Genomic DNA, 26,363 nt, shown 5'->3' with positions numbered 1-26,363 from the left:
TCATTAACTACCTTGTTAAGTATTCTAATGGCCTGTTCCACTTCCTGTTGAAAATAGATTGGTAATTCAAATGACGAAAGGTTTCTATACACGTCAGAACAAAGCAAGTTTCTAGTCTAAACCAACTGCTGACTACACACTACTAATTGAAAAATATATGGTACATTTGCAGGATAAAATTCATAATTTTTTGTAAGATTCATGAGGCCACCCCCCAATCTTTATAAAAAAATAAAAAGGTCTCACTTGAAATTCCTGTGCATCCTGGCCTTCTGTCCGCGTTGGTGTAACGAGTTTGAAAAGGTTATCTAGGTGTTCTAAGTTTTCAGGAGGCATTACAACTGCACCATTGGTCCCAGCTAAGAAATCTGCCCGAACATCATCTTGTCCCATAAGCTGAAGAATATCCTGAAAACAAAACATTAACAAAAATTAGGCTTGCATTTTCCAATACAATTTAGAGTACAGTACAACCTCAATTTCACACTTAATCATAGTAGAGTGAAGTTTTATTTAAAAAACCAAATAAAGTAAAGTAGTTTCATTTCAAAACCTAAATCTATCATTGAAAACCAAATAAAATTTCTACAATATAGATGCTTTGACTTCAATAAGAGCGATAGATCAAGCTCACCTGAACTTTGAAGATTTCTTTGATGCGACTGATCTCCTCATTCTGTTTCTCAACAGCCTCATTTTTCATTTGTTTCTTCATTAGTTTGTTGTGTTCTGCAATGACAGCGTTAAAATTTTGACTCATGTCTCGCATCAACTCGAGGTTGGAGATCACACAATCAAAGCTTGCAACTGCCTGTTTCTGATCTTCAATGAGCTCCTTGCCATCCCTCATAGCCAAGCGGTATTGCTCAAGTTTGTTCTGAAAAGAAAAAAAAAAATATTTTAAAACGATGAAAAATTGTTAACAAAATTCTGTACTTCACATACTGTAAAATAAATGTAATATTTCAATGTATCATTTACATATATACGTAACAGCATTGTTCCCACCAAAAAATTTTAATAATACAGTTTCTGAAGTAATAGCCTTCAAAGCTTGAGTTTGAACGATGGATACTATCAAGTACTTATGTCTTCTCTAAAATTTATAACTGCTACAACCAAGATTGAAAATCCAGGTACTGTATAACATTAATATTACTTTAATATCTGGTTCTATGATAATAAGTCACAAATATTATAATCCATACAGCTTAATTCCCAATTTCTGGAATCCTTCGGCAATGTACTGTATGCCTAATACCTTTCTTATGCACATTTATATTATGTTAAAGTCCTTTAGTCCTAAAAAATTAAGTCTGTGGTTGAGACATATTAAAGATATGGGGTTGAAAAATACAAACTTCTGAGTCATCAATATAGGGTTATTACTGGGCATGTTTTTGATGACCGGCCATTAAAAATTTGGTTGATTGCGTCAGGCTTCATGCTGGGTAAACGCAGCGCATGAAGCAAGCGGGCGGTTGCTCATAGTCTCTCCCCACAACAAAAGCGGTCGTTAAGTAAAAAGGTTGTTCTCTCACTTCCTTTCTACGATCAAGCTTTTCGCATTGAACTCGCCAAGCCTTTTAGTGTAGCATTCTTGACCTGTTTTTTTCCGTTAATTCAGTCATTTGAGTGTCTACTCATTAACTGTGAGTTATGAGCGAGTGCTTGTGTCCAATTAATCTCCAGTATTTACATCTTTGCGCATAACAGGATAGCATCATTTGTGGCGTTCTTCTGAGCCAGGCAGACAAGAACACACACTGTTCTTCTCCCTCTTGCCTAGACAAGAGACGTTCAAGAGAATCTCCATGTAATCATTGTAGGGATTGATCTGCCTCCAAATGAGAGCTATGCTTCTCGCTGCACGAATCTTAAAGATTTCAATGTTGCGGAGTCTCCTACTGACAGGAGTAGAGTACCATCCCTTCTTAGGCAGCGAGAACCTCCCTTCAATAATACATGTTTAGAGTTAGCAGAAGCCCCATCCTCTAAAGATGCTCATCAAGAGTGTGGAATAAGTACAGCAAGACCTTGAGTAGCCAAGTCCTACCTCCTCTTTCATGATGATAAACAAACAGACATGCTCTATAGGACGATCCCACTGGCACCAGTCTTGGATAAGTCTTCATTTCCCATTACATTCTCAGGAACCAAGTTGGCTACATGGCGATGGGGCTACAAAGCCGAGATCGCCTTTACAAATCTTAAGAAATCCTTAGAAGCTTATAAATAGGGCAGCCAGATTGCTTTGCATGGAAACACGCTCCAAGGCTTCCCAGAACTACGCATTCCTTTCAGCCCACCCTCTCCTTCCCTACCTGAAGTAAGGAAATCGAGGCGTCACTGAACGCTTCGCTTGTCAGGATTCAAGCAGGAGAAATGTTCAACCAGATTACAGGTACGCATTGCCACCACAACAAAAGATGACATCAAGCGCGTTAACCTTGCTGCTAGTAAAAAGATATTTTTTTAACCGGCAGGGCAAGACAAGCTAACTGTTCATCCCAAGATATTATTTGTAAAGACAACATATTCCAGCTTTAGGCGTGAGTATTTTTCTCTGAAATGGTGTAAGATTGAGGCACTCTCCCAGAAAAGTTCGATTGGTGGCCAAAATTAAGGCCTCACAAACATGTTTGATGAGCATCGAATGATCAATTTTTCAGGGATTTCCCCTTCACATATAGAATGTGTAGGTAAAGGGAAGGAAACCTGCCCCATGCCTACAATGGAACAGTTTAACTATAAGGCGCAGAAGAGGCCCGCGCCAAAGACGAAACATTGAGGCTTTTCAGGTAACAAGCCTTTTGCCTATAATGCACCAGGTGAGGAAAAAGTATCCCATGAGGATGAACAGGATAAACAAGAACGTGGATTCACTAAACCTGTCACAGTTCCCTATCTGCCCGTAATGTACTTAAGAATGAAGGGCTGGTGATCAAGGCAATCGTGGTTCTGCTGATAACTTTTATCATAAAAGGATTAACGACCTCATTCTTCGTCTAAGAAACAGTGGAGACAGCAGCCATGTCTGCGATCCATAAGTGTTCATGGCTCAACCATTGGTCTAGAGCAATATCCTATGCAACAACAGATCTTAAGAGATCGTGATACCTTATAAAGATTTAAAGATTTGCCACGAGCATGGTCTACAGCTCTAGAATTCCTGCTACTTAAGACGATTTCCTAGGGGGGAACAGTGTCTTGAAAAGACGTGATGCATTGTTGACCAGGTCTGAATTCCCCACACCTGCTCCCCCGGTCAGTAGAGTCGTTGATAGCCAAGATCAATAGATTAGATCAGGCAACTTCAGGAAGAGAAGTAACAAGGAGGGGTAGGCCTGCTGTACAGCACCTACAGAAAGGCCTGTAAGCAGCATAGAATTCAAACCACTAAAACCAGGGAAACCAAGATCCTCTCCCCCAGAAGACAGCAACAGTGGATACAATAACTCTTACTAGTGTAAGAGAATGCCTAGACTTACCACAGTGGGAAAGAGATCTTGTATTGAGGATTGATTGATTGATTTAAAATTTTCAGTCAATCAATCCTCAATACCAGATCTCTTTCCCACTGTGGTGAGAAGCGATATCAGTCAAGGTAAACTCTCTGGAGATGGAAGTTATGTTCAGAATATGGACCTTACCCTCTTTCCTGTTGTTTATTCCCTACTTTGATTCGTCTAGATAAGCCTCCACTGAGCAAGTGTCGAGGCGGGCATCCATGACTTTTTAATCGTAGTATTAGACATTCTCTTGCTCAAGAGTATTCTATACCAGACTTGGCCAGGGTTAGAATCTATACCCGACTTGGCCAGGGTTTGAACCTGGCCCAAGCTCCATAGGTCCCTCAGCTTTGTAGGAATTGGGGGGAGCTCCTTTGGACCTTCCCCCTCCCTGCCTTCTTTTCTTATTTTAGTAAATTTTTGGCATAACTGTTAGTTTTGTTTATTGCAAAGTATTGGTTACCCGAGTTGGGCTACCAACCACAATCCTTGCCAAATTCAATTTACCTATATGAAGATCTTCAAGAGTCTACCTTTCAAGATGAAGCTACAGTTTATAACACATACCCCTGTCAGAACTTGAAGATTATGACAGGAAGATTAGAGTATGAAACGAGTCCTCTCTGCCCACCTTGGTAGGAAGCCAGTCCCCACCAATACTGACCATGTGTCTGGCCATTAGACAACAGCTTTCATCTATTACAAGCAGGATTAATCTCTTCCAAACCAGAATTTGAAGACAACCTTTCCTCCGGGAAGATATTCCCTGTCCTGAGAAAAAAGGTCTACCTTAGTATCCATGGTATGGGGTGGTGTTTAGCATCAAAGGATGTACATAGACACCTTCCCTGTCAGAAGAAACTGGGCTTCCCATGTACCCGGGGGACATAACACCCTGAGAATATACCCACTGATAAGTCGAAAGTTCCCCTCCTGTTTTTTCCATTCATGTGGTAAATAGGACTTCGGTACTTCCTTTCTAATCTACAAAAGCAAGAACCATGTAGGTATAATGACCTTAGGGCAATAACTACATTTACCTCATCTGGGAAGCCTGACAAGGCAGTTTATGAAGAAGTATAATTTAGATGTTCCCCTGGAAGAGTCAAGACATCACTGAGTGGAGTCATTCTTAACTATTAGTACAAACCAGGAAAGGAGTCGGAGAGCTATATCCTCCCTTCCTCTTAAAGTTGGACCTTGAATGATATCCTTACTGTGAATCACATATGCCAAAAATTGTTAACTATCTCAGCCAGTACAATGGTAGTGACCAGTGTCCTTCTCCCTCATCTTTAAAAAAGATCCAGGGGTAGAAGGGAGTCCTTGTTTTGATTAAGAATGATCAACGGGCCTAGTCCCATGATGAGTCAGAAGAGACCGTCAGACCGAGTTAAAGGATCACTCACAGAAGTTGGAATGAGTTTGTTTGATACGTCTTGTAGGAATCCTGACCTAAACGTCTTTCCAGGGAGGAATTCATCAGAATGAGTAAAAGGATAACTCACACCAGTAGCAATGAGTTTGCTCAACACGGCACGTTAGAATCCTAAACTAAACGTCTTCCCAGGGAGGAATTCATCAAAAAGGGCCGTTCTGGTCAGAGAACCCCCACCTAACCTTTAGTACAGTGAGATTTCCAAGACCACATCCCTTTGGAATAGGATGTTTGACATCTTGAAAACAGTTCCTATAGCCTTCTTGAAAGCTCAGATGTAGGTAAGATCCTGGAATAGGCTCCAGCCTAAAATGCTATGATTCCCTGCAAAGAACAACTATTGACGCAGTATTTATCGGACCGCAACTTGGAGGTCATGTGGTGCAACAGGCGACCTCCCCCCTACCTTCTTATGACGCATCTGTGAAAAGCATTAAATCCAGGGGAGGAAGAGAGAAGATCTACTCCCTTGAAAAGGTTCACATCTAGCACCCACTAACTCGTCTCATTTGCTTCGGCCCTATCGGAACCCTAAGGTCAGGAGGGTTCCTGCATTGGGAACCCCAACCTGCGTTTAGACCACAAGGTCTACGGCTGCCACTGGAGAGACAGAATGCTAAGGCAGCTGTTAGGCACCAGACGCTCTAAGGCTGTCACGTGGCCCAACAGGCAAAGACACAGACGAGCTTTTAGCGAGCCTTACGAGAGGAATAGATGAGCAACTCCCAGTCTCTGGATTCTGTCTTGGGATGGAAATACTTTCCTTCTAGGATGTTTATCTGTATCCAGTACTGTATCTACCAAATATTGCGAAGGTTGGAAAGACGACTTTTCAAAATTTACCACAACCCCAGGGTATGAGAACAGGCTGAGACTAAAGTGAACACTTGTGAACATTTGTGCTGTGGACAGGCTGGAAAAAAAACAACCGAAACTGGTAAATCTTCTCATGCAGGATGAATCTCGGAATACTTCCTTGATGCTGAATAGATTGGGATCTGGAAGCAGACATCTTGTAGACCCAGTGAACAGGAAGTTCCTCAGTCTGACAGCCTGTCTTTACATTTGTGCGGTCTCCACCTAGAACAGAAGCTGTTGGAAAAACTAATTCAGAGCCGGAAGATCGATGACCGGTCTCCAACCTCCAGATGCCCTTTCTACATGAAAAGAATAAACTGCAAAAAATTGGCAACCTGTCGAGGACTACTTGGAGGGCGCCTTCTCCTAACATAGTCAGGGTTTCTGCCTGAAAGGTGAAATCCCATTCAGATCCCTTCGCAAAGGAATCCAACGTAACCGGATGCTAAGTCAGAGTAGGGCGAGTGTGTGAATGGGATGTGGCACTCCAGTCGGACTGTTTGGAAGCCCCAGTGCAAAAGGTGCCAAAGAGTGGGGGGGAAGATGTCACCGCCCTACGAAGAAAGGAGTCTTGGCTCGCCTTCCTCCAGCTCTCCGCAAGAGCATCAATGTCTTCCATGCAGAACCAGAAAAGACCGTCCACTAACCATTGCAAAGCTGAAGCGCTTTACTCTTCAACACTTGCCTCTGGAATTTTGAAATGAGTCACATCTTTTGAAAATCTAGCTTGCCCACTGGTTAACTGCACTGTGAGCGAGGACAAAGCAGGACAACAATCTTAAAAGCTTTCCTCGTATCTGGATTGGTAAGATAACTAACAGAGCCACACCACTAGTCAATCCATGAAGAGGCTTGCAAAGTTGCCTTAGCAATCCTCTCCAAGTTCGCGGCTTCTGCAGCAGGGAATCTAGCCTGTTCAGCAGCCAGCTTGTGAACAGATATGCCCTGATCCAAGGCCAACACAGTTAAGTCTAATGGCACGGGAGAGATCATCATACAAGATGTTTTAATACTTCCTCTGCCTAACAATAGGTAAAGGAAGTGAGCAAGAAGAGTTACTCCCCTTCAGTCTTTCTTTCCCACAAAGTGGGAAAACACCTTCTTGATAGACCTCGACACCATCGGCAAGCAGAACACGTTCAAGACCTTGTCTCTACACTCTGGAGGGTAGTACGTGGGATCCCCATGTCTATCAATTTTCCTGATGCAAGCTAATACCTGCATGAAGCAGGAGCTTTAGGGCTAGATAGCAGAGGAAACACTGTCAGCATTGTTAGTCATAAACTTGTGACTTGTCAACTCCAGACTTACACTCATAGGAGCCTGAGTTGGATCAGGAACTTTCCACGACACTGGCAGCAATGAGTATGGTACCACACCTTTAATGTTCTTTCAAATAGTTGGACCATCGATGATTTTATAGGACCATTTCTACTGAAGCATATTCGCATTTTTTCACTCTCGGGGCATGGCTGAGAAAGGCTCTCCTTACAAGAGGATGCCGCTGTCTGTGAGGTCTGCGGAGGCTATATGGGAGCAGCAACAGGGTGGGGGGGGGGGGGAAATGATATGGTGTGGTACAAACTACTTCAACTGGTGAGACAGTAGTTATACATGAAGGAAAGCTCTATAGGAAACACCACCCTCATACTAGTTCTCGGGTGAAAAGTCGCTCCCAGAAGAGCCGACACCGGTCTTTGTCAGCCACTTTAGCTGGGATAATATCGTTTCTCCCAAACAGGATCAGTCCAGTTGTAAGAAGCATTCAAGTAAAGGTATCATTTGTATCCAAATGGGTGACCAGGAGGAGAAAGTGGGCGAGATACTGAAGGACAGCGCACCTACATCCAAGGTCAAAAGATGGGCTCGGACCTTCAGAATTTGGGTATGGTTACGGGTCTACAATTCTCTGGTAATTGGGATGGAGCAGGACTGATGTTAGACTTCTTAACAACCTAAACGAGCTCCAACCAACCACAGTGTCCCCGAACGAGAGGACAGCCGAAAGGACTCTGGACAAGGTGTCAAGTTTGCACCCCAAAGGCAGCCAGACCTTTCCTGGGAAAGGAAAAGAACAAGCAAGTGGCACAAGCACTTCCAATCCCAGACTAGGGTCAGGCCAATCACAAGCCAAGGCATTACAAAGATATCTCTCGGCACCAGCAGGAGGTTCAAGAATCACCTTGCGCGCGTCCCAGTGGGAGCAAGCAGGGCAGGGGTGGGAGCGCTGCGAATGTGTGCTTCCATTGCTCAAAAACATGAAATCCAGCGCTTCCTCAAAAAAGTCAAGACACCTCAGGCGGAACCCCGAAGAATTTTGCACCCGATACTCGTAGAGGTTCGTTGTACCTGGTCACAGTGATTCAAGGCCGTGAATTAGGGAAGTTGGCAGCCACAATTATCAGTTACTCTGAAGAGCCTAATTACAAAAAGCTAGAGTAAGAAGGCGAAGGTTCACAAACCCGCATATGAGGACCTTGGGAAGGTAACCGCAAAATTAAAGCCGTCTTATCGAGCTGGCAAGAGAACCGACCATTCTCAAAGAGTGGAGGATCGCAAGGATCCTTCAGCTGAGCAAACTCAGCTCCCGCACTCACTCCGTGGAGTGAATGCACTCGGCTGGAACTCTGCAGAGAACCAGCATGAAATTCCTAAGATGGGTGAGGAATTGCGTACGAAAAATCCGCTGGGGGCAAGCAACAAACTGTGAGGAACTCCCTTCTAGCGGATGGGTGCGGAAGGTTGTGGCAAACCCATGAAGCTTCACCACCACCACAAGCCATTCCTTAGTGGGGAATAACCTGAAACCCCACAAATCAAGCAAAGCATCAAGAGAGAAACTCCCCACCAGTAGAGGCCGCCACCGATTTACTAGGGGAAGCAGCGGGGTTCCCTGGGCCCGAAAGAAGAGAAAGAAGTTGGGACTCCTTCGACCTCGAGTAAGACTCCAAGGGTGAAGAATCCCTTTTGAGCTGCTGCTTCCGTCATCCCACTGGAAGGATGGCCACTCAGTACACTCACTGCATGGAGAAGCTCGAGTGCATGATTGTTGACTGCACGCTGGCCAAAGCCAATAAGATTCTCTCTACACAGCGGACATAAACGTGTCGCAAGAGCAGCCTGTTTTGCCAGGACAAACCTGCCAGGTCACAAGTCCTCAAGACCAATTAAATTTGTAAGAGAAAAAATGGAAGAGTGAGATTGCACTCTTCCCTCTACAGAGCTAAAACCAAAAAGGAGGGATCTCATTTGGTGAGGGTGTGAGCAAGGTAGTGCATTTACCCACCGCTACTCACTTCTAACTAGCTGAGAGTTATTGACAAGTCCATGCAAAAGTTGATGGCTAGATTCCATTTATGAGGAAAACGTATATCAACAGTAGAGAACAAAAGATTTGTACATAGGTAGCAGGTTGGCCACGGCACCACCCACCCGTTGAGATACTACCGCTAGAGTAATTGAGTACTTTGACTTGCCAGACAGTACTACATTAAATCCTTCTCTCACGTTATTATTTATTATTATCATTATTACTAGCCAAGCTAGAACCTTAGTTGGAAAAGCAAAATGCTATAAGCCCAAGGGATCCAACAAGGAAAAAATAGCCCAGTGAGTAAAGGAAATAAGGAAATAAATAAATGTAAGTAATGAAAAATTAAAATAAAATATTTTTAAAAAAATAACAATAATACTGATAATTCACATATAACTATAAAAAGACTGACAGTCTGATCAACGTAAAAACATTTGCTACGACTTTGAACTTTTGAAGTGCTACTGATTCAACTACCCGATTAGGAAGATCATTCCACAACTTGGTAAAAACTGGAATAAAACTTCTAGAATATTGTGTAGTACTGAGCCTCATGATGGATAAGGGCTCACTATTAGAATTAACTGCATACCTAGTATCATGTACAGGATGGAATTATCCAAGAAGATCTGAATGTAAAGGATGGTCAGAATTATGAAAAATCTTCTGCAACATGCATAATGAAATTGAAAGAGTTTTCTGGAGATTAGATTAATACCTAGATCAGGAATAAGAAATTTAAAAGACTGTAAGTTCCTGTCCAACAAATTAAGATGAGAATCAACAGCTGAAGGCCAGACAGGAGAACAATACTCAAAACAAGGCAGAATGAAAGAATTAAAACACTTCTTCAGAGTAGATTGATTACCGAAAATCTTAAAACATTCTCAATAAGCCAACTCCATGCGCCATAATTTGCACTAAGCACTAATTTTAGCTAGTCTTTAATTAAGGGATTCAGCAACCCCAGTTCTGCATTCAGGGGATGGAATTGATAAGTGTGTAGCGTCATCTGCATATGCAACAAGCTTGTGTTCTAGGCCAAACCAAATGTCATGTGTATATAGTATGAAAAGTAATGGGCCAAGAACACCAGATATGACATTCACATACTCACGTCGGTGATCCCTATTACTTAAAGGGACCGTTTATACTACAAACTAATCTAGACCAGTTTGTTTGTACCAATAGGACCAAAGCAGTTTCGGACTCAAAAAAAAAAGTGACTTGAAAAAAAATATTTCAAAGTATTAAAAATGCCATTATAAACAGTAATCAAATAATTAACATTCAAACCCTATTAAGCAAAATTTCCTTGGACATTCTGACTGGTAACTAGTTTCAAAACCTCGTAAGAGGTGACCCTTGTATTTAGAGTACTGTACCCCTTTTTGGTCAATTATGACCAAAGAGTTTAAATTGCAGCGTGACTGATAAAGATTGTTGGGATGCTGTCTTACTCTCACCCTCTTTCATTCCTTAAGCCCCACCAAAATCTCTTTCCTCCCAAAAGCACTTCTAATGGGTTGTAATGATTAAGATTGAAAATTAAGACATATGGAATTCAAATAAACTCAAATCAGAAAATCCAAAGGTTTAATTCACCACTTCTAAAATCGGCACTTGTTTTTTATAAGTTAACCGTTTACAAACTTTCGCAATAGGCAGTGTAGGTAAGGATATAAGGGGGTAACTCTATAAACATATCGTTGCGTTGAATATTTTCTGGCTGAACTTTATTACAAAGACTATTAATAAAGCAAGAAAATCTTACAATTACCAAAAGGTCCAAGTAAATGTTTAATTGCTTTGTGAAACACTGCCATTTTCAAGCGATTTGTTTAATGAGTATGGTACCACACCTTTAATGTTCTTTCAAATAGTTGGACCATCGATGATTTTATAGGACCATTTCTACTGAAGCATATTCGCATTTTTTCACTCTCGGGGCATGGCTGAGAAAGGCTCTCCTTACAAGAGGATGCCGCTGTCTGTGAGGTCTGCGGAGGCTATATGGGAGCAGCAACAGGGTGGGGGGGGGGGGGGAAATGATATGGTGTGGTACAAACTACTTCAACTGGTGAGACAGTAGTTATACATGAAGGAAAGCTCTATAGGAAACACCACCCTCATACTAGTTCTCGGGTGAAAAGTCGCTCCCAGAAGAGCCGACACCGGTCTTTGTCAGCCACTTTAGCTGGGATAATATCGTTTCTCCCAAACAGGATCAGTCCAGTTGTAAGAAGCATTCAAGTAAAGGTATCATTTGTATCCAAATGGGTGACCAGGAGGAGAAAGTGGGCGAGATACTGAAGGACAGCGCACCTACATCCAAGGTCAAAAGATGGGCTCGGACCTTCAGAATTTGGGTATGGTTACGGGTCTACAATTCTCTGGTAATTGGGATGGAGCAGGACTGATGTTAGACTTCTTAACAACCTAAACGAGCTCCAACCAACCACAGTGTCCCCGAACGAGAGGACAGCCGAAAGGACTCTGGACAAGGTGTCAAGTTTGCACCCCAAAGGCAGCCAGACCTTTCCTGGGAAAGGAAAAGAACAAGCAAGTGGCACAAGCACTTCCAATCCCAGACTAGGGTCAGGCCAATCACAAGCCAAGGCATTACAAAGATATCTCTCGGCACCAGCAGGAGGTTCAAGAATCACCTTGCGCGCGTCCCAGTGGGAGCAAGCAGGGCAGGGGTGGGAGCGCTGCGAATGTGTGCTTCCATTGCTCAAAAACATGAAATCCAGCGCTTCCTCAAAAAAGTCAAGACACCTCAGGCGGAACCCCGAAGAATTTTGCACCCGATACTCGTAGAGGTTCGTTGTACCTGGTCACAGTGATTCAAGGCCGTGAATTAGGGAAGTTGGCAGCCACAATTATCAGTTACTCTGAAGAGCCTAATTACAAAAAGCTAGAGTAAGAAGGCGAAGGTTCACAAACCCGCATATGAGGACCTTGGGAAGGTAACCGCAAAATTAAAGCCGTCTTATCGAGCTGGCAAGAGAACCGACCATTCTCAAAGAGTGGAGGATCGCAAGGATCCTTCAGCTGAGCAAACTCAGCTCCCGCACTCACTCCGTGGAGTGAATGCACTCGGCTGGAACTCTGCAGAGAACCAGCATGAAATTCCTAAGATGGGTGAGGAATTGCGTACGAAAAATCCGCTGGGGGCAAGCAACAAACTGTGAGGAACTCCCTTCTAGCGGATGGGTGCGGAAGGTTGTGGCAAACCCATGAAGCTTCACCACCACCACAAGCCATTCCTTAGTGGGGAATAACCTGAAACCCCACAAATCAAGCAAAGCATCAAGAGAGAAACTCCCCACCAGTAGAGGCCGCCACCGATTTACTAGGGGAAGCAGCGGGGTTCCCTGGGCCCGAAAGAAGAGAAAGAAGTTGGGACTCCTTCGACCTCGAGTAAGACTCCAAGGGTGAAGAATCCCTTTTGAGCTGCTGCTTCCGTCATCCCACTGGAAGGATGGCCACTCAGTACACTCACTGCATGGAGAAGCTCGAGTGCATGATTGTTGACTGCACGCTGGCCAAAGCCAATAAGATTCTCTCTACACAGCGGACATAAACGTGTCGCAAGAGCAGCCTGTTTTGCCAGGACAAACCTGCCAGGTCACAAGTCCTCAAGACCAATTAAATTTGTAAGAGAAAAAATGGAAGAGTGAGATTGCACTCTTCCCTCTACAGAGCTAAAACCAAAAAGGAGGGATCTCATTTGGTGAGGGTGTGAGCAAGGTAGTGCATTTACCCACCGCTACTCACTTCTAACTAGCTGAGAGTTATTGACAAGTCCATGCAAAAGTTGATGGCTAGATTCCATTTATGAGGAAAACGTATATCAACAGTAGAGAACAAAAGATTTGTACATAGGTAGCAGGTTGGCCACGGCACCACCCACCCGTTGAGATACTACCGCTAGAGTAATTGAGTACTTTGACTTGCCAGACAGTACTACATTAAATCCTTCTCTCACGTTATTATTTATTATTATCATTATTACTAGCCAAGCTAGAACCTTAGTTGGAAAAGCAAAATGCTATAAGCCCAAGGGATCCAACAAGGAAAAAATAGCCCAGTGAGTAAAGGAAATAAGGAAATAAATAAATGTAAGTAATGAAAAATTAAAATAAAATATTTTTAAAAAAATAACAATAATACTGATAATTCACATATAACTATAAAAAGACTGACAGTCTGATCAACGTTAAAACATTTGCTACGACTTTGAACTTTTGAAGTGCTACTGATTCAACTACCCGATTAGGAAGATCATTCCACAACTTGGTAAAAACTGGAATAAAACTTCTAGAATATTGTGTAGTACTGAGCCTCATGATGGATAAGGGCTCACTATTAGAATTAACTGCATACCTAGTATCATGTACAGGATGGAATTATCCAAGAAGATCTGAATGTAAAGGATGGTCAGAATTATGAAAAATCTTCTGCAACATGCATAATGAAATTGAAAGAGTTTTCTGGAGATTAGATTAATACCTAGATCAGGAATAAGAAATTTAAAAGACTGTAAGTTCCTGTCCAACAAATTAAGATGAGAATCAACAGCTGAAGGCCAGACAGGAGAACAATACTCAAAACAAGGCAGAATGAAAGAATTAAAACACTTCTTCAGAGTAGATTGATTACCGAAAATCTTAAAACATTCTCAATAAGCCAACTCCATGCGCCATAATTTGCACTAAGCACTAATTTTAGCTAGTCTTTAATTAAGGGATTCAGCAACCCCAGTTCTGCATTCAGGGGATGGAATTGATAAGTGTGTAGCGTCATCTGCATATGCAACAAGCTTGTGTTCTAGGCCAAACCAAATGTCATGTGTATATAGTATGAAAAGTAATGGGCCAAGAACACCAGATATGACATTCACATACTCACGTCGGTGATCCCTATTACTTAAAGGGACCGTTTATACTACAAACTAATCTAGACCAGTTTGTTTGTACCAATAGGACCAAAGCAGTTTCGGACTCAAAAAAAAAAGTGACTTGAAAAAAAATATTTCAAAGTATTAAAAATGCCATTATAAACAGTAATCAAATAATTAACATTCAAACCCTATTAAGCAAAATTTCCTTGGACATTCTGACTGGTAACTAGTTTCAAAACCTCGTAAGAGGTGACCCTTGTATTTAGAGTACTGTACCCCTTTTTGGTCAATTATGACCAAAGAGTTTAAATTGCAGCGTGACTGATAAAGATTGTTGGGATGCTGTCTTACTCTCACCCTCTTTCATTCCTTAAGCCCCACCAAAATCTCTTTCCTCCCAAAAGCACTTCTAATGGGTTGTAATGATTAAGATTGAAAATTAAGACATATGGAATTCAAATAAACTCAAATCAGAAAATCCAAAGGTTTAATTCACCACTTCTAAAATCGGCACTTGTTTTTTATAAGTTAACCGTTTACAAACTTTCGCAATAGGCAGTGTAGGTAAGGATATAAGGGGGTAACTCTATAAACATATCGTTGCGTTGAATATTTTCTGGCTGAACTTTATTACAAAGACTATTAATAAAGCAAGAAAATCTTACAATTACCAAAAGGTCCAAGTAAATGTTTAATTGCTTTGTGAAACACTGCCATTTTCAAGCGATTTGTTTAATGAGTATGGTACCACACCTTTAATGTTCTTTCAAATAGTTGGACCATCGATGATTTTATAGGACCATTTCTACTGAAGCATATTCGCATTTTTTCACTCTCGGGGCATGGCTGAGAAAGGCTCTCCTTACAAGAGGATGCCGCTGTCTGTGAGGTCTGCGGAGGCTATATGGGAGCAGCAACAGGGTGGGGGGGGGGGGGGGAAATGATATGGTGTGGTACAAACTACTTCAACTGGTGAGACAGTAGTTATACATGAAGGAAAGCTCTATAGGAAACACCACCCTCATACTAGTTCTCGGGTGAAAAGTCGCTCCCAGAAGAGCCGACACCGGTCTTTGTCAGCCACTTTAGCTGGGATAATATCGTTTCTCCCAAACAGGATCAGTCCAGTTGTAAGAAGCATTCAAGTAAAGGTATCATTTGTATCCAAATGGGTGACCAGGAGGAGAAAGTGGGCGAGATACTGAAGGACAGCGCACCTACATCCAAGGTCAAAAGATGGGCTCGGACCTTCAGAATTTGGGTATGGTTACGGGTCTACAATTCTCTGGTAATTGGGATGGAGCAGGACTGATGTTAGACTTCTTAACAACCTAAACGAGCTCCAACCAACCACAGTGTCCCCGAACGAGAGGACAGCCGAAAGGACTCTGGACAAGGTGTCAAGTTTGCACCCCAAAGGCAGCCAGACCTTTCCTGGGAAAGGAAAAGAACAAGCAAGTGGCACAAGCACTTCCAATCCCAGACTAGGGTCAGGCCAATCACAAGCCAAGGCATTACAAAGATATCTCTCGGCACCAGCAGGAGGTTCAAGAATCACCTTGCGCGCGTCCCAGTGGGAGCAAGCAGGGCAGGGGTGGGAGCGCTGCGAATGTGTGCTTCCATTGCTCAAAAACATGAAATCCAGCGCTTCCTCAAAAAAGTCAAGACACCTCAGGCGGAACCCCGAAGAATTTTGCACCCGATACTCGTAGAGGTTCGTTGTACCTGGTCACAGTGATTCAAGGCCGTGAATTAGGGAAGTTGGCAGCCACAATTATCAGTTACTCTGAAGAGCCTAATTACAAAAAGCTAGAGTAAGAAGGCGAAGGTTCACAAACCCGCATATGAGGACCTTGGGAAGGTAACCGCAAAATTAAAGCCGTCTTATCGAGCTGGCAAGAGAACCGACCATTCTCAAAGAGTGGAGGATCGCAAGGATCCTTCAGCTGAGCAAACTCAGCTCCCGCACTCACTCCGTGGAGTGAATGCACTCGGCTGGAACTCTGCAGAGAACCAGCATGAAATTCCTAAGATGGGTGAGGAATTGCGTACGAAAAATCCGCTGGGGGCAAGCAACAAACTGTGAGGAACTCCCTTCTAGCGGATGGGTGCGGAAGGTTGTGGCAAACCCATGAAGCTTCACCACCACCACAAGCCATTCCTTAGTGGGGAATAACCTGAAACCCCACAAATCAAGCAAAGCATCAAGAGAGAAACTCCCCACCAGTAGAGGCCGCCACCGATTTACTAGGGGAAGCAGCGGGGTTCCCTGGGCCCGAAAGAAGAGAAAGAAGTTGGGACTCCTTCGACCTCGAGTAAGACTCCAAGGGTGAAGAATCCCTTTTGAGCTGCTGCTTCCGTCATCCCACTGGAAGGATGGCCACTCAGTACACTCACTGCATGGAGAAGCTCGAGTGCATGATTGTTGACTGCACGCTGGCCAAAGCCAATAAGATTCTCTCTACACAGCGGACATAAACGTGTCGCAAGAGCAGCCTGTTTTGCCAGGACAAACCTGCCAGGTCACAAGTCCTCAAGACCAATTAAATTTGTAAGAGAAAAAATGGAAGAGTGAGATTGCACTCTTCCCTCTACAGAGCTAAAACCAAAAAGGAGGGATCTCATTTGGTGAGGGTGTGAGCAAGGTAGTGCATTTACCCACCGCTACTCACTTCTAACTAGCTGAGAGTTATTGACAAGTCCATGCAAAAGTTGATGGCTAGATTCCATTTATGAGGAAAACGTATATCAACAGTAGAGAACAAAAGATTTGTACATAGGTAGCAGGTTGGCCACGGCACCACCCACCCGTTGAGATACTACCGCTAGAGTAATTGAGTACTTTGACTTGCCAGACAGTACTACATTAAATCCTTCTCTCACGTTATTATTTATTATTATCATTATTACTAGCCAAGCTAGAACCTTAGTTGGAAAAGCAAAATGCTATAAGCCCAAGGGATCCAACAAGGAAAAAATAGCCCAGTGAGTAAAGGAAATAAGGAAATAAATAAATGTAAGTAATGAAAAATTAAAATAAAATATTTTTAAAAAAATAACAATAATACTGATAATTCACATATAACTATAAAAAGACTGACAGTCTGATCAACGTAAAAACATTTGCTACGACTTTGAACTTTTGAAGTGCTACTGATTCAACTACCCGATTAGGAAGATCATTCCACAACTTGGTAAAAACTGGAATAAAACTTCTAGAATATTGTGTAGTACTGAGCCTCATGATGGATAAGGGCTCACTATTAGAATTAACTGCATACCTAGTATCATGTACAGGATGGAATTATCCAAGAAGATCTGAATGTAAAGGATGGTCAGAATTATGAAAAATCTTCTGCAACATGCATAATGAAATTGAAAGAGTTTTCTGGAGATTAGATTAATACCTAGATCAGGAATAAGAAATTTAAAAGACTGTAAGTTCCTGTCCAACAAATTAAGATGAGAATCAACAGCTGAAGGCCAGACAGGAGAACAATACTCAAAACAAGGCAGAATGAAAGAATTAAAACACTTCTTCAGAGTAGATTGATTACCGAAAATCTTAAAACATTCTCAATAAGCCAACTCCATGCGCCATAATTTGCACTAAGCACTAATTTTAGCTAGTCTTTAATTAAGGGATTCAGCAACCCCAGTTCTGCATTCAGGGGATGGAATTGATAAGTGTGTAGCGTCATCTGCATATGCAACAAGCTTGTGTTCTAGGCCAAACCAAATGTCATGTGTATATAGTATGAAAAGTAATGGGCCAAGAACACCAGATATGACATTCACATACTCACGTCGGTGATCCCTATTACTTAAAGGGACCGTTTATACTACAAACTAATCTAGACCAGTTTGTTTGTACCAATAGGACCAAAGCAGTTTCGGACTCAAAAAAAAAAGTGACTTGAAAAAAAATATTTCAAAGTATTAAAAATGCCATTATAAACAGTAATCAAATAATTAACATTCAAACCCTATTAAGCAAAATTTCCTTGGACATTCTGACTGGTAACTAGTTTCAAAACCTCGTAAGAGGTGACCCTTGTATTTAGAGTACTGTACCCCTTTTTGGTCAATTATGACCAAAGAGTTTAAATTGCAGCGTGACTGATAAAGATTGTTGGGATGCTGTCTTACTCTCACCCTCTTTCATTCCTTAAGCCCCACCAAAATCTCTTTCCTCCCAAAAGCACTTCTAATGGGTTGTAATGATTAAGATTGAAAATTAAGACATATGGAATTCAAATAAACTCAAATCAGAAAATCCAAAGGTTTAATTCACCACTTCTAAAATCGGCACTTGTTTTTTATAAGTTAACCGTTTACAAACTTTCGCAATAGGCAGTGTAGGTAAGGATATAAGGGGGTAACTCTATAAACATATCGTTGCGTTGAATATTTTCTGGCTGAACTTTATTACAAAGACTATTAATAAAGCAAGAAAATCTTACAATTACCAAAAGGTCCAAGTAAATGTTTAATTGCTTTGTGAAACACTGCCATTTTCAAGCGATTTGTTTAATTTTCAGTGGTCAGGTAATTTTAGTTTATATTTGTGCCTATGCTGTTTGATCTTCCTACTACACATTCCTGCACAAAATAGGTCAAGCCTTTGCATTCACTACAAATTAAAGTTGAAATCTTGTCCCAGAATCATTTTACACCATTCTTGTCCAATTATGCCTAATAAAATTCAGTACACTGGCTGTAAAGACGACAGAAACATGAAGAGTAGCCAATAACAGTTGAGACAACATTCATACAGTAAAGAGTGACAGGAAACACCAGCCACATACAGAAAGAGATAACAGCTGAAGACAAAGGTGATGACAATCATACATTCAAGAGTCTGACAGGAAACACCAACCACATACAGAAAGGAATAACAGCTTCAGACAAAAGTGAGGACAATCCTAGCCTGACATAGGATAACTGGGTCCTAACCTGATAAAGGATCTTTGCCCTCCTCACAGTCACTCTTCACCTAAACGGACCTTCAAGATATATTCATGCATTTATGTTAAGAACAAATCACAAATGCTTGGAACAAACCAATATAAAATCAGATTTGCCAGTAAATGCAACAGAAGTTACAATAAGCCAAATAACATCTATAGATCTGTGGGTCACCAGGCCTTGCATAGACAACATGAATCCTTCCTATGCGTGTCCGTCGTCAAACTCACCAGAGTGAATCTACAAGTATAATGGTCAATGAACTGACAAATTATTCACTAGCTAGTCTTTGATCAGCCATAGCTCGCTTTGCTCGTAACTAAACCACTTATTTAATTTCTCTGTTCTGGAGAGCAGTACATGTTGCACGATGCACGTTAGCAAATATTTTGCCAGAACTCAACATATGACAAAACAATAATATATGCCTATAGCAGTCTTGACTACTATTCGACCAGGTGAATTGCCCTTGGCAAAATTTTCTCGATATTCACTGCCCTAAGTGATAGTTCCGTTCCAAAGCTTTCCAATTGCTTTTCCACAATATTTACAGCCATTTTACACACCAGCCCAAATGTTCTGCACATTTAACCAAGTGGTAGGAATATTTAAAGATAGGTTTCGATTTAAACTTGAGATTAAACAGTCAATTTCAATCTCGCACAACCACACCTGATTTGGTTTTAACTTACATATCAAAACTGTAAGAGGCATTAAATGTAATTTTTGAAGATTTTAATAAACATGCAACTGACCTAACAAGTTGGCTGTGGCTTAATAAATTTATATATGCAACAACTCGTTTTCTACCCAACTGTTCCTTATATTTTCAGTTTTTAACAGTACCATAATGAGACATGGTCTGGCATTTAGTGGCAGGGTATCAAACGATCATAACTAGGATTATTAAAGAAAAAAATATCACCAAATATCATGGATCATATGAAACAATCTATAGAATAAAATAATTTGATGGTAAATATATACTGTACTTTATGTTCTAGCCAAACATATGAACCATATTTCAAGACAGTGAATATTGGGGCAAACCACCCATTCATGAGTTTTCCCTACCACACCAAATAACAAATTATGGGAACCCAGAATGGGAATCCGGGAGTTTAGGTGGGAAAACAGGGTAGTTTGTAGTGCTACGGCCAAGCATCCTAATTTGCTTATTATCGCTCCGACTGTTATCTTGTATAGAATAAAAACGTTTGGAAATGGTCTACGGATCTTAAATATGTTGTGTAAGGGGGGGGGGGTCCGGGGGGGGGCGCAGCCCCCCTGGGTAAGGACACGGTAGGTGGGTTTTTTAAGTTAGCTTCTCCCGTCGTACTCGTAGGTAAGGAAACTGTTGTTTAAGGGGGGGAGGGGGTCCGGGGGGCAAAGCCCCCGAGTAAGGATACGGCTTTTAGCATAGGTTAGGTGGATTTTTTAAGTTAGCTTCTCCCGCCAAAATCGTTTTTAGAACGACGGCCATAGTTCAGAATATTCCCGTTTTCTACGGGATCTGGCCGTCGCCCTACAAAGGCTCCGGAAAACAAATAAGTGCTTGGCAGCAACTGTAAAAGTAAGAACTGCATAATGAATGGATGATAACCAGTTGTCAAAATTATGTGGTTCATGTGAGTGGCATAAAATTAAAGTATATTACCTATGATTCACATCTTGCCCCTCAAATGGTTTTTGCTTCGGTGTAACTCACAGATCCCCTGTTCTGGTAAGCGGTACATAGATGAGATGCATACGCCAATCATGTGGGTCATTATTTCAGGGATATTGGTAAAAATATGATACTTTAAGTAGTAGCAAACCTGTAATTCACTTTAAGAAATGGACAAGTACTGGCTAGTTTCTTATTTTTCTCTATATGTTTAATAGGGGCTGGGGCATAATAACTTACGTATCGATCTACTAAAATGTGCAGTAGGTTTTTCACTCTAAGTCCATTGTTTACATCTGAATGACCAAAGGGGACTTACTGCGCATGCGTTTTCCCATGGTATTGGGAGCTTTCTGTGCATTTACAATGAAGTATTGGTCAGGTGGTTTATTTTTAAACCAATTAACAGCTTACTAGTACTTCTTCCTAAGTTCACGTATGTTGTTTTTAAACAACCATTTTTTTTCCCACCTTCCCTTCCGTTTCAACTTCACCAGCATCACGTAAAGACGTCACCAGAAGGGAACTTCAGCGCAGTACATCAATCTATTTTGAAATTTAGTGTAATTTCATTATGTTGGCAATTGATTATGAAGAAAATGCTCTCATTTCATTATAAAACTATTGTTACTCATGAGAATTTTAAAAAATCACCAAATTAATGCCTTAAAGGTTCGATTCTGACTGAATTTCTCGGGAACACCAGCACATTTCTACTGCCAAACCAAAAAAATAAAATAAAAAAAAACCAAGGAATACTTTGCAACTTACTTTTTCATGAGGTAAGGATTTATTTGATTTACTTTTAGTTTGTGACCTGGGAAGGGGGTCAACTAGTGGTTGTGACTAGGAAGAGGGGTCTGGGGGCTTGCCCCACCCCCGGGTAAGGATTGACCTGGAAACTACCAAGCTAAGTTAGGTGAGTTTGTTAGGTTCTGTATCTTTTTATAAATCTCAAAGGTGATGAATAAACACGTTTTGACCAGTTTTCAGCCACTTACATGAACCATATTTTTTTCCAACTGGTTATCTTGTGCTTATTTTGCATTTCTGACCATTATTATAGCTGCAAATCACTCTTTTATTATATTTCTCCACCCAATAATTGTCTTTATATAAGGGGGCCCAAAATCTCATGAACGGGTGGTTTGCCCCAATAATCATAGTCAGAAATGCACAAAACAAAGGTTGTAAGTAGGAAAAATATATGGTTCATGTAATTGGCTAGAAATTGAAAACTATATTTACCGGGATATTTCCTACTTCCACATGAGCATTAACAGCTATATTCTCAACAACGACAGAATTGAATGAAATTAACCAAATTTAATAAAAGATTGAATTTCCAAGCAGAAGACATTTTCTTGTGACAGTAGTCTTGTTCAAACTTGAGGGGAAAATAATTGGATTTTGTAAAGTATACGTGGGCTTTTGCATAAATATTTGAAATCGGTGTATATGTACGATAGGGCCACCTCTATGTATGACGACGGCCAACTAGAAATACGGCAGTGTAAGGGAGGGTTTAGCCTCTATTAGGTATGTAGGTAAGCACGCGGCTTGTAGGTTACGTTAGGGGGGGTGGGGAAGTTTACGATAGTTGACCCCAATTTTTAATAAAAGCGGGAGGAACTGGCCGCTGATATACAAAGGCTCCTTGGAATCTCTTATTTGGTACAAAAACCTAACGATTATATTACACAAAAAAGGTAAAGCTTGCAAAGGCAAACAGTGCAGTAATCTGCATTCTGTCTCTCAAAAGTAAACAATGAAATTAGAAAATGAAATTCATATTTCCAAGCCCAGAGAAAAATGCTAAAACTGTCAGCATTCATCCACTTGTTAGAGCAATTCAAGGTTTGGTAGAAACTAAATTATATATTAACCACGTTATACTAAATTACCATTAGAATGGCAGAGGACACAAAACAACGCAAAGGTTTAATTTTCAATTTTGTACATTTAAACAAATAGTAATAGAGATCAGGTAAGAAATAGTCAAAATGCCGAGCACATCTACATTGGTGTCCGGTGTGACGGTCTGAACAATCCCCCGGTCTCAGATTTCTCCTTGATAATCTGCGCATGCGCGAACATTACCGTTTGCCAGTACATACGAGCTTGATGTTTTATTTTCATGCGAGCGAAGCGAGCTAATGGCGGAGAAGAACCATTATACAATGTCAAGGAGAATTCTGAGACTGGGGGATCGTTCAGACCGTCAAACCAGGTAACAATTCCTATAGACTTGACCAACAAACCACCACCACTAAGGTATGCTTGGGTGGCGAATTGTACCGGGGTAAATTTTATTCATGTTTGCTACAGTAAAATACCAAAAAGGAAAACTGTTTAAAGTTACAAGTTAAGTCCCAACCTACGATTACTTAAAAAATGCGATACAATATTAGGAAAAACCTAACTTATAATACATTAGCTAAGAAGTTTAACATGTACTTGGTGGTAAGGAGGAAAATTAAATTTAAAAAGAAATCTAAACAATGCAATTATAATACGTCAATAGATATGTGAAAAGTTGAGCATTTCAAAGATCTGATGTAAACATGAGACCGGAAATAAACAAATATCAGCAAAAACGCCACCGATAACATAGGCCTAAGCTTAAAATCCTCGTAACATCAAAAGGAAAATGTGTCCACCGTTGGAAGGAACTGTCAAACAACACTTAGTATTGAGTGAATTATGAATAAAAATTAGGTCCTTTTTTATTCAATTCTCTTTGTTCACCGCATGAAAAACTTAGCGAAAACCCCAAACACATTCCGAACCATATTAAAACGAGCCTATAAGCTGACGTCATGTTTGCTGGACGATAGCCTTAAATGGACAAGACAGTAGCCGACTTCCAGGCTGCTATTTACAGCAACGGGGGATATAAATGGGGAGAAAACGTCAAAATGCCTGACAGGAGACCATGGCTGATATAAAAGCACATGGCAAGAGGCACAAGTTAAACATGGCCGTCGCTTTGTTTGCGGGTGACGAAACCCCGACCGCGAAGGAACCCTTGTCCATTCCCGGCCGTTTTTTGACTCACCTTTCGCTTTTCGAGGTTTCTTATCTTCTTTTCCACGAGGTTCAGGACTTTGTGTAAAGGATCAAGGGTCTCTTGAGACCCCTGACTATCCCGATCTAACGTTACGGAGGCGGTGGGCATTCTTTACGGTCAACTTTACTTCTGAATTTTCTCTTACGCACTGCAACCCTACCGACTGTACCATTGCTGGAACCGTGTTTCCATTCGCTGTGGTAAATATTTTTTACCTTTTAGTGCCATTCTATCAGTTCAAAAACACTTAATTATCTCTTAGTATACTTATACTTGTTTTTTATTTGTAATCGAAGGGATATTTTGTTAATCGTGCTTTGTTGTGGGGCTCTTTAGGAGATTATGATGCTTGTCTTTATATTATTACATCCGCGCGTCATTTAAAAAACAGCATCCAGAGTGTTCAAGTCTAACTTTGATATATCTGAAGTTTTTTTAAGGTTTCCCAATTACACACATACGGTTTTTAAATCTGCTAACGATAATTGGATATATTGACCAATTCTCTCTCTCTCTCTCTCTCTCTCTCTCTCTCTCTCTCTCTCTCTCTCTCTCTCTCTCTCTCTCTCCACACACACACACACACACACACACACACACACATATATATATATATATATATATATATATATATATATATATATATATATATATATATATATATATATATATATATATATATATATATATATATATATATATACATATATATACATATATATATATATATATAGAGAGAGAGAGAGAGAGAGAGAGAGAGAGAGAGAGAGAGAGATATATATATATATATATATATATATATATATATATATATATATATATATATATATATATATATATATATATATATATATATGTGTGTGTGTGTGTGTGTGTGTATGTGTGTGTGTTAACGTGAGTCGTGGTATGACAATGAAAAAATCCCCCAACAGATTTAGTAGATTTAAGAACAAAGCCCTCATAAAGTATTGGAAGTTAACTGGCAAGCCAGGACTAGAAATGAAACTATAATAGAGATTACTTGAGTGCCATATATGTGGATGAGATCATGATGAGGGGTAGATGGAGATGGTTTGGACGTGCTCTTCGCACTCCCCAATGAGAGATTAGTTCAGCAAACGTTCAACTGGACTCCACAAGGCACTAGAAGAGTTGGAAGACCAAGGCCTGCATGACTGAGAACTGTGAAGCGTGAAGTGGGAGATGATGGGTGGAGAAGTATTGAATTAAAAGCTCAAGATAGAGACGACTGGCAAAATCTAACTGAGGCCCTTTGCGTCAATAGGCGTAGGAGATGATGATGATATACCTTTGACACGAAATTTTAATAAGTAAGCCTAATTATTTCAATTCCAGAAGTTTGTTCTTCGTAACAGTTTTTTTTGTTTTCTTTCTTCCTTTAAGAGTCGCCTCTGCCCATGTTTTCATTAGAAAATACCTTTGTCATTGCTTCCTTTAAGAATAACCTTTGCCAACGTATTATTCTAAGAATTGTCTTTGTCAAAGCTTCCTTTGTCAATTCGTCCTTTAAGAGATCCCTCTGTCAATGCCTCCTGTGGGAGACACCTTTGTCATTGCTTCCTATAGGAGATGCCTTTGTTACTGCTTCCTTTAAGAATATCCTTCGCCAATTCTTCCTTTAAGAGTTATCTTTGCCAACGCTTCCTTTATGAGTCCCCTTTGTCAATGCTTCCTTTAGGATTCCTCCGTTTTAGTTCCTTTGATAATATTTATGGTCCTCTTTTCACTAATTCTAATGTCTTCTTTTTCATGGAAGTAAAAGAAATAGAATTACAAAAACATTGTAATTCTTCTTATTTGTAATTACCAATGTATTTCATGGGTTAGTGGCTTGCAGAAGTCTACCTAAAAGTGTGATCTAGTTGTGTTTTAGCAATTGCAATATCGGCGTTGATAATATGGAGTCACTTAGTTTTAGATAAATGAGAAAAAGCAAAGTTTCACGAATTAAATGTCTATTATCTAGTAACAAACTTGCACTGCTAAAAAATTTCAGCAGTGAAATCTAGATACTTTGACGTGACAATAATAGTTGTTGTTCTTGTTGTTGTTTTTATCTTCAATTGGATTGTTGTTATTTCCAAAGGGCTTTAATTCGTCCAGTAATTCCATTTTAACATGAATCGTCGGTTCTCGTGTGCAACGGGATATGTTATTATCATCATTATTAGCATTATTATTATTGTAAAAGTTATCATAAAACAGCCCATCACGAAAAAAAACTGAGAAGTAAAGAATAAACTATTGAAAAATAGATTATAAAAATTATCCTTATAAGTTAGGGTAATCAATCTCTTACATGGGTCTTGTATCTACAAATTTTATTCATAGATTCTTTATTAAGAAAAATCTTTGTTTGCACCGCCTTAATTTGCTCAGCTTGTTTGCTGTGACAGGGGCGTTTACACCAGACAAATAAGAAAAAAAAAGTTCTTATCACATGATAAAAACCTCTGATGTCAGTTTTCATAATTACTCACAGGTCCAAAGTTCCGATAGGAGAGGTGGGTGACATTCGTGTTTTATAAATCACATAAATAATAACAGCCCTTCACATTCTGCTTTTGGAGCAAGAGTCCGTGTTTATATATAGACTCTTAATTGACCAAAA

General features: G+C 40.6%; 1 protein-coding gene across 1 annotated transcript in view; it reads right to left on the bottom strand.

Annotated features, from left to right (window-relative positions):
* The window catches only part of LOC137648695 (caprin-1-like), a 44,719-nt gene extending 20,816 nt beyond the window's left edge, over positions 1-23,903 (bottom strand). Inside the window, exons 1-3 of the mRNA XM_068381727.1 lie at positions 23,720-23,903; positions 635-877; positions 247-408 (exon numbers count right to left, since the gene is read on the bottom strand). Coding sequence (XP_068237828.1) covers positions 247-408; positions 635-877; positions 23,720-23,839 — 525 coding nt within the window. The 5' untranslated portion in view covers positions 23,840-23,903. The remainder of the gene's footprint in view (positions 1-246; positions 409-634; positions 878-23,719) is intronic.
* Between the last annotated feature and the right edge of the window lie 2,460 nt (positions 23,904-26,363).

The sequence above is a fragment of the Palaemon carinicauda genome, chromosome 10 (assembly GCF_036898095.1).
Source record: "Palaemon carinicauda isolate YSFRI2023 chromosome 10, ASM3689809v2, whole genome shotgun sequence".
NCBI classification, from domain to species: Eukaryota; Metazoa; Arthropoda; class Malacostraca; order Decapoda; family Palaemonidae; genus Palaemon; species Palaemon carinicauda.
The sequence above is the reverse complement of the archived record's forward strand: the minus strand, read 5'-3'. Positions and strand labels throughout refer to the sequence as shown.